Genomic DNA, 12,254 nt, shown 5'->3' on the forward strand with positions numbered 1-12,254 from the left:
CAAGAACATGAGAAAATCAGAGACATTTTTTTTAAGAAAAGAATGACATGAAATATGTTTCCCTCATACAAAATGGAAAAACAAGCCGTTCAAGGAAATATCCACCTTCGACTTTTTCGGAGGGAAAATCCTCACGGCAATAGATTAAAAGAAAAAAAAAAAAAGAAAAAAAAGAAAGAGAAACAAAAAAATAGCTTAAAGAAAAAAACTGCAACCTCACCTGTACAAGACAGATGCCAAATCATTTCTATTATCACAACTATTATTATTTTTACTATCATTACTATTATTATTGTTTTTATTATTATTATTATTATTATTATTGTTATCATTTTTATTATTATCACTATTATTATAATCATTATCAGCATTATCACTGGTGCAGCCGTAAGTTAATGGTTTATCATATGTTAAAGCTGGTACTTTAGAAGAAATCTAGAAGTTCTTGAGGCTGCTATTTAAAGAGAAGCTTTCAAACGTTTAAACCACCAAGTACCGTGACATTACTTAACAAAGCACATCAGCTGCTTAAAATAGCATTCTGTTACTCAATTAATCAGATTTACAAAGTCAAACTGGAAAACTTGAGGATGTTTCATCTGTGATGGCTGTGCTTTTGTAGACAATGTCATAAAAATTATAATTTGACTCTTCCCAATTATCCCCATTGTTAAATAACCATTTCACTTACAGATGTATCAACTTGGAAAGGCTGTTGAAAAGTCCGTTTGGCAGACTCTTCAGCTTGTTATTTGACAGATAGCTGATAGGAATGACGATTCAAGAAAATGCATTAAGTCCATAATCTGAATTTTATCATTAGAATGCATATAAATGCTGATCATCTAAAAACAGAAAATAAAAATGTAGACATAAACATGCAATGTGTGCCTTATAGAATAGGAAATATTCAACATTTACACCATACATTTAGTTTGGTCATTATTTCTAACGCAAAGAAATCGGCAGCTGAAAACTTGAAATTTGCTTGCACACTGAAACCTCTTCCGCAACAATGGCAACGCCTGACTCTCTAGCCATTTCTTTCACATCACTCCAGTGGATTGATATAGAAATCATAAGCTCGTGATCTAAAAATATGCCAACATGGCTCAAAACAGAGAGGGAAATCCCAAGAAAACAGCTTTGAAATTCATAACATACATGGCTGGTTCTCACTGAAAATGTCAATTCAGTAAGGGCTTGTTTGCACTACGTGAAATGTTGTCTGTTTTGCAAAAAAATATGTCAACCCGAAACCATTTTTCGTGCAAGCGATTTTTGTGCCCACCAGAATTTTCGTAATTGCCACCAAACTTCAAAGATGCCGTCAACAAATTTTGGAGGCCTTAATGTTTTTTTTCGGGCGAGAAAATCTAGTGTTCCTTGACAGATACCCTTCAACTAGTCATCATATTTCGTAATTGAACATAGTAAGTTTTCGAATGACTCTCTCCCATTTTCCAATGGGAAGCTTGAGGGAAAAAAACTCCAGGGAAGTTTTTTTCCGTAGAATACCAAATTTGCAAATACCAAATACCAAAAAAAAAAAAACCTCAAAAAGAAAAAAACTTCAGGGAGGTTTTTCTCTGTAGAATACCAAATTTGCAAATACCAAACCAAATTTTTCAGTGTAGTGTGAACAGGGCCTAACAAACACACCATGTAAGATGCTTCAGTCTTAACAAGATGTCAACAGTGCAGATGGATAGATTTAAGAATCTGCAATTTGGAAATATTTTCTTTCTACAGGCTTTAATTGGTGTCAGGAAGGAAAAGCATGACAGAATCTGTGTAAAAATACACTAGAAATTATAAGCTGTAATTTATGAAAGAGAGGAAAGGTTGATTTCGTGCTTAAACACCTTATGCAGTTATTGGAGCTATTTCCAGAGGAATCCTGATATGAAATGACTTACAGTTCTGTCAGGCTTTTTAGATCTTCGAATAAATCAGAAGGCAATTCAGTAAAGTTGTTGTCTTGCAACCATCTGTGTTGAAATAGGGAAAAAAACATAATCTGTTCTATAACATGTCCTTAGTTTTATCAGAACAGTTTTTTACTAACATTTCTTATGATCACTGAAGGAAAAGGGAAAAAAGAGAAGGAAAAAACTAAATAGAAAAAGTACTCTCCATGGTAGGATGTTTTTATTTCCCACATACTGATATACTTCCCACTGACCGACACGTTTCAAAGATTGGAAAAGAACGACTATGAAAATGCATCGTTAATCCAATCACACACACGTGTAACTCACAGTGCAAAATTTCTGTATTAAATGAAATATGATACCGCAGACTATCTCATCAACACATTAAAAAACCAAACAGCTAATGTTCCCAAACTCGATCCAGTGCTATAAACTCAGAAAACGTCTTTCTCACCAGAGATAAAGGAGGGTTTTGTTGCGAGACGTTTCTCGTGCTCGTAAAGGCACTTGACAATACCGCGCTTTACTGATCTTGGATGGTGAGAATCATATGCTAGGTATTGGTCAGTGTGTGTCGGCTTCCTAGATACGCCGGCGGTCAGGCGTCCACCACTGCAGTGTCGATGAAGGTGAGTGTATTGTTACTTTCATTGTCCATGGTGAAGCGAATGAAAGGTTGTTGGTGGTTTAAATGCTTTAGGAAGCTTTTTTTACGCTGTCGCTATTTCCGATGAGAGTAAAAATCTGTTCTTGTTTGTAATGGTAATCCTTCCTCCTTCGCGCAGCGGCTAACAACCGCTGGCACTGAACTCCCTACCCATTTCAGATCCACCACAGTCCAACCCTATGTCAAAGGCCTCTCCGAACAACGTCGCCGCTGTGTAAACGAACAAGTGATACGCACTGTTTTCAAGTCAGAGACTAGGCTACGATCACACCTAGTACGCACAAAAGACGCCGTCGAACTTGCTAAGAAGCCGAATGGCGTAGTCTAGAGGATTCCCTGTGGGTGCGAAAAGGTTTACGTTCGCAAAACTGGAAGAGCTATGTAAGGAACAAGACGGGAATATTCGACTCGCCAAGACGTAGACCTCCGCCAGCTCAGAGCACGCGCCCACACCACCGGACATACCTCGCTCTAGAACGAAGTAAAGTTTATTGCTATTGATCCCCATTTCTACACACTCAAGCTGAAAGAGGAAATTCACATAAGGCTTCACCATAACAACATTAACAGAGACAGTGAAATTGAAACAGCAGACGCCTGGATGCCGAGGATAAAAAAGTACAACAGCAGGAGAGCCGTGTGGCAACGGACTACAGTGGGAGCCTGAACCGAAAGATGCACCAATCAGAACCGCGTAACTCCATCCAATCGCAGCTGAGCACAGCAGCATATGTGTGACGCGCACATAGTCGGCCATGATTGAAGAAGACTACCAGTCGATTACTTTTATTTTTTATAGTATTTTTATATCAACTTACAGTTCCTCTAGCCTTTCCATGTTTTTGAAGGCACTTCCACTCAATCCTCTCATGTCGTTGTCATTCAGGCGCCTACGTTATTTACCATATAAAAGGGATTAATAGTATCAAGAGTTTATCTGTTTTAGTGAGGTATTACTGAGACCTTTCAGGGCTTTTTCCGAGGAAAATTACTGATGCTTTTACATGTTAGCAAAAAGTCGGCATCAGTGTCATTGGGTGAAGAGCTGTTTGTATTAACTTCACCAGGAATCATCTGGCAACATTATTTATTTATTTATCTCTTTATCAACAATATTTTAGCAGAGATGCCCAGTTCAGCATATGCTGGTTTAAATGGGGCTCTGCATAAGAATTAGAATACAAATACATTTTACATAGATGTGTATAGTTTTCAAGGGGAATTTGGTAATTTGTTCATCTAAACTGGGATACTCTCTGGTTAATGAACTTAATGATGTCTGTTATACAGAAAATTAAATCTTATAAACGGTCAGTCCTGGACAAAAATCCACTGAGAATGCGCCAGTCGATATATGATCATAAGTTCGAAATAAGTTCTTAACTCGCGAAGTAAAACAAAGAATGTGGTAAATCTGAAAAAAAAGAAAATCAACAACAACAACAACAACAACGACGACGACGACAACAAAAAGCCTTAAGAACTGTTCTTCAGCTGGTCTGAGATCAAAGTTTTCAGTCACGAAGGGTGAGAGTTGACAGGCAGTATTAACTTTAGGTACATTTCTTCTTTACTTAAATAGCCACACGTTTCGAATGAAAGATTAGAAGATGTTGTTAACCTTATTAACGTTTGCATCTTTTAAACACGAAAAGACTAAATAAATCTAAAACATGGGGATCGAACAAAAACAAAGGATTTCTTACAAGTATTTTAACTGTGCGTTCCTGTTAAAGATTCCTGGTGACAGGTGGTGCAATTGCATTTCAGACAGGTACCTATAAATTCAACGAAAATTTACCAAAAGATAGCACAGAGCTGGGATACATGTGAAGTAATGAATAATATAACTGATTATCCTTCACGCAAAAACTAAATATACATCCATCCATTTTAAGTGCTTGTGCTAACTGGCTTAGTCTCTATTTATTTTATTCGCGATTATTTAGACAACTCAACATAGCTGGTTTAAATGGGGCCCTGTAACACCACCCATCCCACCCCAGGGGAGGACATCCACCATACAGTAATCTCATGCGTGGGAAATTAACGTCCGCCTACCCCTTATCCTGCAGGAGACGGGATCTACCGTTTATTCGTCCTTATCGGCGAGAAGACTAGAATATCTATCCATTTCTTTATATTATAGAAAGGTAGCAAATTCTAATCAGTTATTTTAAGACCATGAGTATTGGTCCGGCCGGGGCTCGAACCCTCGACCTCTCGCATAACACTATCCGGCGCTCTAACCAATTGTGCTGAGCAGGGGATGCTGCTCTTTAACTTGATGATGTCGAGCACTTCTCGTCTGCTATAGGTTAAAGGCTAAGATTGCCAAAGTTTATTACAGAAGCAACAAACTGTGGAGGTTTCCTTGAATGTTTTACTATTTTTTTAACCTTATGTTCTGGTTTTTAGTAGTATTAACAAAATCATGTGTTTGTCGATAGAGGCGTACTCGATGGTGACAAATCTTGATAAGCATTGGAGAATGAGTTCCATCATTATCTTGCCTCTTATCACTTTAGTAAAAGTCTCGTTTATGTCTAAATACAAATAAAAAGATTCATAGATTGTCTACCAACTCTAGAATATGTCATGATAGTTTGTTATGCATATTACTTTTCAGGCTACTTTTCAGTCAATTGCTTATAAACTGCAGTTTACCTTTTTTTTTTTTTTTTTCTCAGGTCTTTTTCTGCAATTGCTGAAATCACAGCCTATCTCCGAGGATCATTGCTTTACTTGATTGTGCACTCTTTTGACAAACGTTTCCTGATGTTCTAGTCTCAACGCATAATCGCAATGTCAGAGGGAAAGGATTTTTTTTTCGGCTTGAAAATGTACTCAAGCAAGTCTCGTAAAAGTGTAGTAAGTTTTAAACTACATGGACAGATATTATTTGCTGTTTTCTACTAAAGGAAAATCTACTTACAACCATGATAATTCAGTATTTGTGGCGAAAACATCAGATGGCAAAGCTCTCAAGGGGTTAATAGACAAGTCCCTAAAAGATAAAAAACAAAAACGATCAGGTGTGTAACTAAAAACTTGTTTTAAAATTTTTTGGAAGATATTTTTAGCCTATGCGATGCCAAAAGCCTGTTACGAACGATGAGCATATCCAAAAATATCGGTGAAGAGGTTGTGTTTTTCAGGCTGTTTGACTGAGAGTAGCGTCGCAGAATGTTTAGAATACTAGATTCGGTTGGCCTGGGTTCAAGCCCTCCGCCCACACATAATGGAATTTCTTCTCTATAGTGCCCCGTTTCACTCCGAGGTTGTGTGCTGTAAATCGCCAAATGGTCCCCTTCCTGCCAATCGGTATTTCACTTTCTTCCCTTTCGTATTTAAACCTGTTGAATCCGTCAATTTAGGACTATCAAGTGAAATACATGACTCGTCTACATGCATAAGGACGTCGCCTCCTCTGTCAGAACTTGTCTCTCTATTTAAGTAAAAGACTTACGCCTTACATTTCTGATAGGAATGACAGCTTGCTCGCTAGAGCTGCCTTAAGATACGAAAGAGGCTAAGTAGGGTTCTTTAGGAAATGCCATGCTTTCTTCCGTAAGTTATCGGCTCTAAATTTCACATTGGCAAAGTAGCATTCCTTTATTTCAAAATCAAAGCCCCGTAGCAAGCAAGGAAAATATTGATATTTCATGGGGATAAACGACTTAAGATTAAGAATGGTGAAAGCTTTGCCATTCATTCATTAACATGACAGAGTGGCACAAAAGGCGAGTTTCCTATAAGCAGCTGACTGACGATACCAAACACGCGGGATAAATTATCTTAGTTTTACAAGCGTGCTGTTAATGCTTTTTTCAGGGCTGGAAATTCTTGTTAAACATCGGGGTTTGTATGATAAAACTGTTTTTAGAATTTTCCGGTCATTTCTTTCTTCAGATAACATGCAATGATTTTAGGTCAGTTTCTATCTTGTAAAATAGTGAAAGTGTTTCGCATTGAATGAGTCCTGAAACAAGCATCTCAAATCACTGCTTTTACCACCGATTCATCTCTCAAAGGAGGGTAAGCCAAAAATCCGCAACCTCGAGCAGCCCTTATCTCTGTTCAACCATCAAGTCAGGTATTTAATTATTCTTCAATTACGCAAATCTACTATGCATATTATTAGGCCATCGAAAGGTCCATGATATATATGATACCTTGTTAAACGTTTTGTTGTGTAGTATCGCTGAGTATTTTTACGAGTTGTGCAGTATTTTGACGAGCCCGAAGGGCGAGTCAAAATACAAATAACGAGTAAAGTTAAAATACTCGGTGATACTACACAACAAAACGTCTAATAAGTTATTTATTATCCAACATGCCAAATTGTTAATTCTGCGCGGGCGAATCTCGCTGATATTTATTTACGTGGAGTGCGTGACAGAAGTATGCGAAGGGGAACGGAATTGATGCGTTGTCGTGTTGCTGTTTCTATTTTCTTCAATAAATGAGGAAATTTCCTGGTTGTCTAGCTGTTTTTCTTCGTTCGATTCATCTAATAAACTTGGATCTATATTTGCCAGCCATTTTGCCTTTTCGTCGTCAGAAATATGATTCAAATTGTACGCCATTTTTATTTTCGTAACTTCAATCCAATTCTTCGCTTGCGCGATGCGAGAAAACCTGTCCAACCGGTTCTCTGGAGTATAAATACCGCGTGATATTTCTACTCGTCTATGGCGTTATTTGTACTCTACGGAGTGTAGTTGGATAATAAACAGTAGTATTGCACCAGAGCGCCTATAGAAAATTTACAAATCTCTTTAAAATCCCTGCTCTGGTCTGCTGATATTCCCACCTACTCGGAATGGATTTGATGCGTTCTATACTGAAAAAGGGTAGGCTCCAAACTTACAAGCTAACCAGCCGGGCGTTGTTTCTAAAAGTGCCTGATGGTAATTTCTTCAACTGATTGTTTTGCAACCACCTATCAAAGATAATTAAGAGAAATGTTAATTACGCTATGTAAGTAGGTAATTGCTCTATTTTTCCATGTTCTACACAAGGTCCTAAAACAGTTAAAACATACTCGCTAACAAACTCATTTCGTTTAAACTGCGATGTTTTCTTTTCGCCGTGAATTAAAAAGGGTTAATGAGCTACCCAATAATACATGTAAAGGATAAAATTACATTTGGCCTTCTAATGTATTTGTCATCATAGGCGACATTGATTATAGGGGAGTCTGAGGGTTAGTTGCCGACAAATTTTTATAACCGACCTACAACCTGACTGCTTGCTCAGGAAACTTAAATGACATGTTGTTTTGTTCCCTTGGAATTAAAATACACGAGAGTGGGAAAGTTGGAATAATAACACAACATGTCTCAGTTTTTTTTTTTTTTTAATCATATATTCAGCAGGCGCAATTTGAAACACTATGTTCAGGTTTATATCTCCAGGTACAGTCGTGATACAAAATTAACATTCTGTTTTGAATGGTTTGTTTAAGACTTCAAAAGAGGTGATTAAGGGCCTGATTACATGAGCCGGGCTGGCCCTGTTAGCCGGGCTGATTTCTTTTGTTTTGGTGTTCGCCAAAGCGTGAAAGCAAAAGAAATCAGCCCGGCTAACCGGGCCAGCTCGGCTCATGTAATCAGGCCCTAAAAGAGAACAGATAGGTCAGTCTTCTGTTCAGGCTTTATAATGCAAAATTTGCATGCTCTATAGTCAGTGATATATATTCCGTGGTTTTGAATTCTCAGGCTGCAGACGAGTGAGGATAAGAGAAAATAATAGGATATTTTAACGAATAAAGTCAAAGAGAGTAGTCCGCAATGGAATAAAAAGACTGTTTTGAATGAAGCTAATTCTACATTCTATCTTAAAGTATATGCATGTGTAATCAAATGGCGACGAGTGAAATTAGGAAATAATTTCACGCGCGTTTTGTCAAAATTCTGATAATTTTCCGAGCCTTTGGGCGAGGGAAATTATCAGAATTTTGACAAAACGCAAGTGAAACTATTTCCTAATTTGACGAGAAAACCATTTGATTAATTTTTAATATCGTGGGTGACAAATTACGTTCACAACCGTAATTGTTTTTACTGGTTTATTCTATCGAAAACCGAGAATATGAAGAAGAATATAGTTTTCGTTTAAAGCATACATCATTGTTAAAGTTCGTAATTTTCTGAGTTTCTTCACAAAAAAATACCTTTCGAATTCTTTGAGCCTTTAATAATTTTCGGCCGCTTCTTTTAATTTCGTAACCTCTTCAAGGGTCACTGTCTTAAATCTCGGCGCCATCTTGGCTCTGAGCGAGATACAAGAGATGTTACCATGGGAATTTTGTAATTTCACATGCGAAATTAAAACTTAACGCTGAAATTTCGCACCAAAATTAAGGAGTAATTTGTCACCAATGATACTAGAGATGTTATCCCTTGCATATAACCTTCATACCTATAGCTGAAGGTATACAACCAAAAAACATCCACAACAAATTCACTCCGGCTCAAGTTTGTACACCTTTCTCGCTGAAAAGACTTTGATTGCAAAAAAACTGCGCTGAGTTTATTGAAGAACTAGTAACAATCACATTATAACTTTTGTTATTGTCGCTTAACGTATGCGACCTGGTGATATTCTTTGTCGAATAATTTTTTCCGCAATTAGTAGTCATTGTATAGTGCTATATAATTCAGGAGCAGAACATTTTTTCGAAAACGTACCGTTCTGAAGGATATCGAGATAAGTTTAGGTTTAAAAACAGTTCCAAAGAATCTCGAAGTAAGTTTAAGTGTTTAGTTTTGGTGTTCGTCCGACCATTTCTAACTTTGTAAATATCTTGACAGCTCTCACAAATATAAAAAAGTTTCAGGGAAAAAAGTTTAGAAAATGGACGTATGACATCTTTTTTCATAAGTGTGGTCATTTCGTAGGTCTGCCCTTATCCTAAAGTCTACTTTATAAGAAATATAACCATTAATGGACCAATTTCAGTATATGCATACCCTGAACCTCCTAAGAGAATATTTAAAAAATCCATGTAAGTCCTTGTCGTGTATTAGGACAGCTATAGTTCGCAAATATACGCGGGAACTTACAGTGTGTGCGAGAGCGCGAAAGTGAAGAGTGATGTACTTCGTGTGATCGGAATAAAGCGTCTGTTTTTAAGCCTTTGTGGCGCGTCTTTGTGGCGCGCCTTTGTTGCCCCACTCCACTACAGTCTTCAAGTGTGTACACCGACCTGATGAGCGTACGCCGACATATTTTATTATTTAAGAGCTAAAAGCACACGAAACCCAAAATTGGTTATAAGACCTTTTTCATTTCATGTTAAAAATATCATATGATTAATGATAGGCCATTTGGAAAATCTATCATCGACAAGAAAAGTACGGGTCTCCTTTTATTCCAAGGGCAATTTCAATGGAAATCATAAATATGGCTTTAGTTCTGTTGAAAGTGAAATTATATTTGGCTGGTCAGTACCAATTTGTCATTAGTTGAGGCATATTTGGTAATTCAATTTAACTTTCAGCTCTGAAAACTAGTCGTCGAAATCGCTGTGTGCTCACTGTTGGTATCGCAAGGGCCCTGCATGAGGGGGCAGTTCCATTTTCAGTTCATCGTGTTGTATTATCACGGAATTTTTGTTTCGCTGTCAGCATTTAGTCAGAAAAAAAGTAAATATATGTGTAACGTTAACGGCCTGAAATATCACGGAAGATACGGTAAAGTTAAAAATGATCAGGTTTAATGGCCTACCAACCCGAAAAATGTTTCTAATCGGTCACGGTACCTCTCATCACTTCTTTCCTCTCTCATAAAGCAGCAACAAAAGACAATATAAGCTCTTGCGAAGCTAGAGTTAAAGAACTGACTGGGAACGTTTCCGATGATTAAAATCAGGCCTTATGAGTTCAGTGTCTCTTTGCTTAAAACTTTGGATGATCTACGGTCAGCCATTCGATTATACTTATGCATAGTCCTACAAATAACCTGGTGGCTTTAGATCTAGATCTTGTGGTCTTTGGCCAGATTGCTTAGAGCTTGTCAGGTGTTATAGACAGAGCCAGGGACTTACTTTGTAGTGCCACTGTTGGTTTTTCTAGCTATTTAGGAATTGTTTGAGCCTCTGCTGATGGTGGCGCATGAAGCTCGCCCGGAATTGCTCGGATGGATGGCCGTTGGGCGAACATCTTTTGCATCTGGGAAGTATTCCAAGTTTGTTTCTCCAAGATGTGTAGGGTTGGGTCATAAGTCGTCTCTCTCTCTGGGTTTCCTTAAGCTGGTGGTCTGGAACAGGAAGAAAGTGGGTGACAGGCTCTTGACAGATTTTTGGCCGGCAACATATCTTTCCCAGGCTTGTAGCCACACCGTCGAAGTCACGACAAGAGTTGCTGTAGCCTCTTGGGTGCCGATGCTGAGATCTTCTGCAAAATAGAGGACCACCGGCTTTTTAACAGTCTACTTACTGGCTGTTATGCTCCATGCCAAAGACTGGGGCCTAAATTCCTTTTAGATCTGCGAGTGCTTCCTTTCTACCAACGTGAGCGCCCAACTTGCAAATGTCATTGGCTGACCATGCTGCATCAGTAAAAAGCGAAGCTCATCAAGGACACATCTCCTTGACCCTCCGTTAGGTCACTCTGGCTGAAGTGCTGTTTTTTTGGAACCGCGTCTTTGATCTTTTCGAAGGGATCTTTCTCCTAATGGATCCAGATTTACTCGCCATTCTTGTGTATTAGGCGGAATAGGGGCTCTCACATCGAAAAGTTTTGTAGGAATTTAAATACGTACTTCACTTGCCCTATAAATACTTGCACTGCTGGCATATCCACAGGTCGCCCCATCTTGACTATTGCGTCAGCTTTCCTTAGATCTGCCTACCCTTTGCTTCTTCGTCATCACATGTCCAATGAATGGCGCTTCGCTTCCACTGAATTCGAACTTCTCATTGATTAGCTTGATGTGTTTTGCTCAACAACGGCATTGCTCTATTATGAAATTTGTGTAGCCCTCGTAAATTAAGTTCGTCCTGCCAGGCAAGCATTAACTATTTAAAAACTCCAATGCTTTATCGGTCCTACTTTTCTCTTGATTGGAGGCAAAGGTTAAACCAGTGTGAATATCGAGGGATTCTGGCCTGATATATGTGATGAAAATCGATAGTCGTCCAGCTTCCATTGTAAATTAAGAGTAAAATTATTTTTTAAGCTTTTCTTTGCAATTCTTTGCTAGATCTCTACAAAGATCTAGCCTCGGAAGAACTGAAGCATTAGACGTGAAGATAAGATTTCTGCGGTGTTTGAGGCTTGGAACCGATCCGCTGGTGCCGCTATCGGCTTGTGACATCATATTTGTCAAGGTTGTGTCGCCGTACCTTTGTCCAGAGTCAGCTTAAATTGGACTAAAACTCAGTGAAAAAGCTTGTTGAGAAGTTATTAGGGTGATTTAGCTAGAAAGGGGAAGGGAACGTCTGTTGACAACAGCACGCCCAGCAAAATACTGATAATAAACTGGGTCGTGAACGTCGTCCCGTTTAGTTGTGTTTCAGAAGCGACTTAGCGGTTGTTGCAATGAGATTTCAACGTTAAATTTTTTTCTCGAATATCCTAAACTTGGCTCTTTAAAGATCGCCAACAAAACTTTTTTGGTTTCAAGGAAAGCGAAATTCTCTTCTT

General features: G+C 38.3%; 1 protein-coding gene across 1 annotated transcript; it reads right to left on the reverse strand.

The window, feature by feature from the left end:
- Positions 1-593: 593 nt before the first annotated feature.
- Positions 594-4,366, reverse strand: LOC148739927 (uncharacterized). Its single transcript, XM_088750319.1, has 4 exons — positions 4,308-4,366; positions 3,420-3,491; positions 1,920-1,991; positions 594-763 (listed from the first exon to the last, which is right to left on the reverse strand). The coding sequence occupies exons 1-4, from the start codon at positions 4,364-4,366 to the stop codon at positions 688-690; spliced, it is 279 nt and encodes a 92-aa protein (XP_088606445.1). The 3' UTR covers positions 594-687.
- Between the last annotated feature and the right edge of the window lie 7,888 nt (positions 4,367-12,254).

This window comes from Stylophora pistillata, chromosome 2, assembly GCF_964205215.1.
Source record: "Stylophora pistillata chromosome 2, jaStyPist1.2, whole genome shotgun sequence".
In the NCBI taxonomy this organism is placed as follows: Eukaryota; Metazoa; Cnidaria; class Anthozoa; order Scleractinia; family Pocilloporidae; genus Stylophora; species Stylophora pistillata.

Excerpts from the sequence above, each read along its gene's own strand:
- LOC148739927 (XM_088750319.1), bottom strand. The coding sequence starts at position 4,366 with ATGCAATTGCACCACCTGTCACCAGGAATCTTTAACAGGAACGCACAG. Across the intron at positions 1,992-3,419 it reads ATGGAAAGGCTAGAGGAACT|ATGGTTGCAAGACAACAACT; the intron begins GTAAGTTGATAT and ends ATTTCAACACAG. Across the intron at positions 764-1,919 it reads CTAAAAAGCCTGACAGAACT|CTATCTGTCAAATAACAAGC; the intron begins GTAAGTCATTTC and ends CATTCCTATCAG.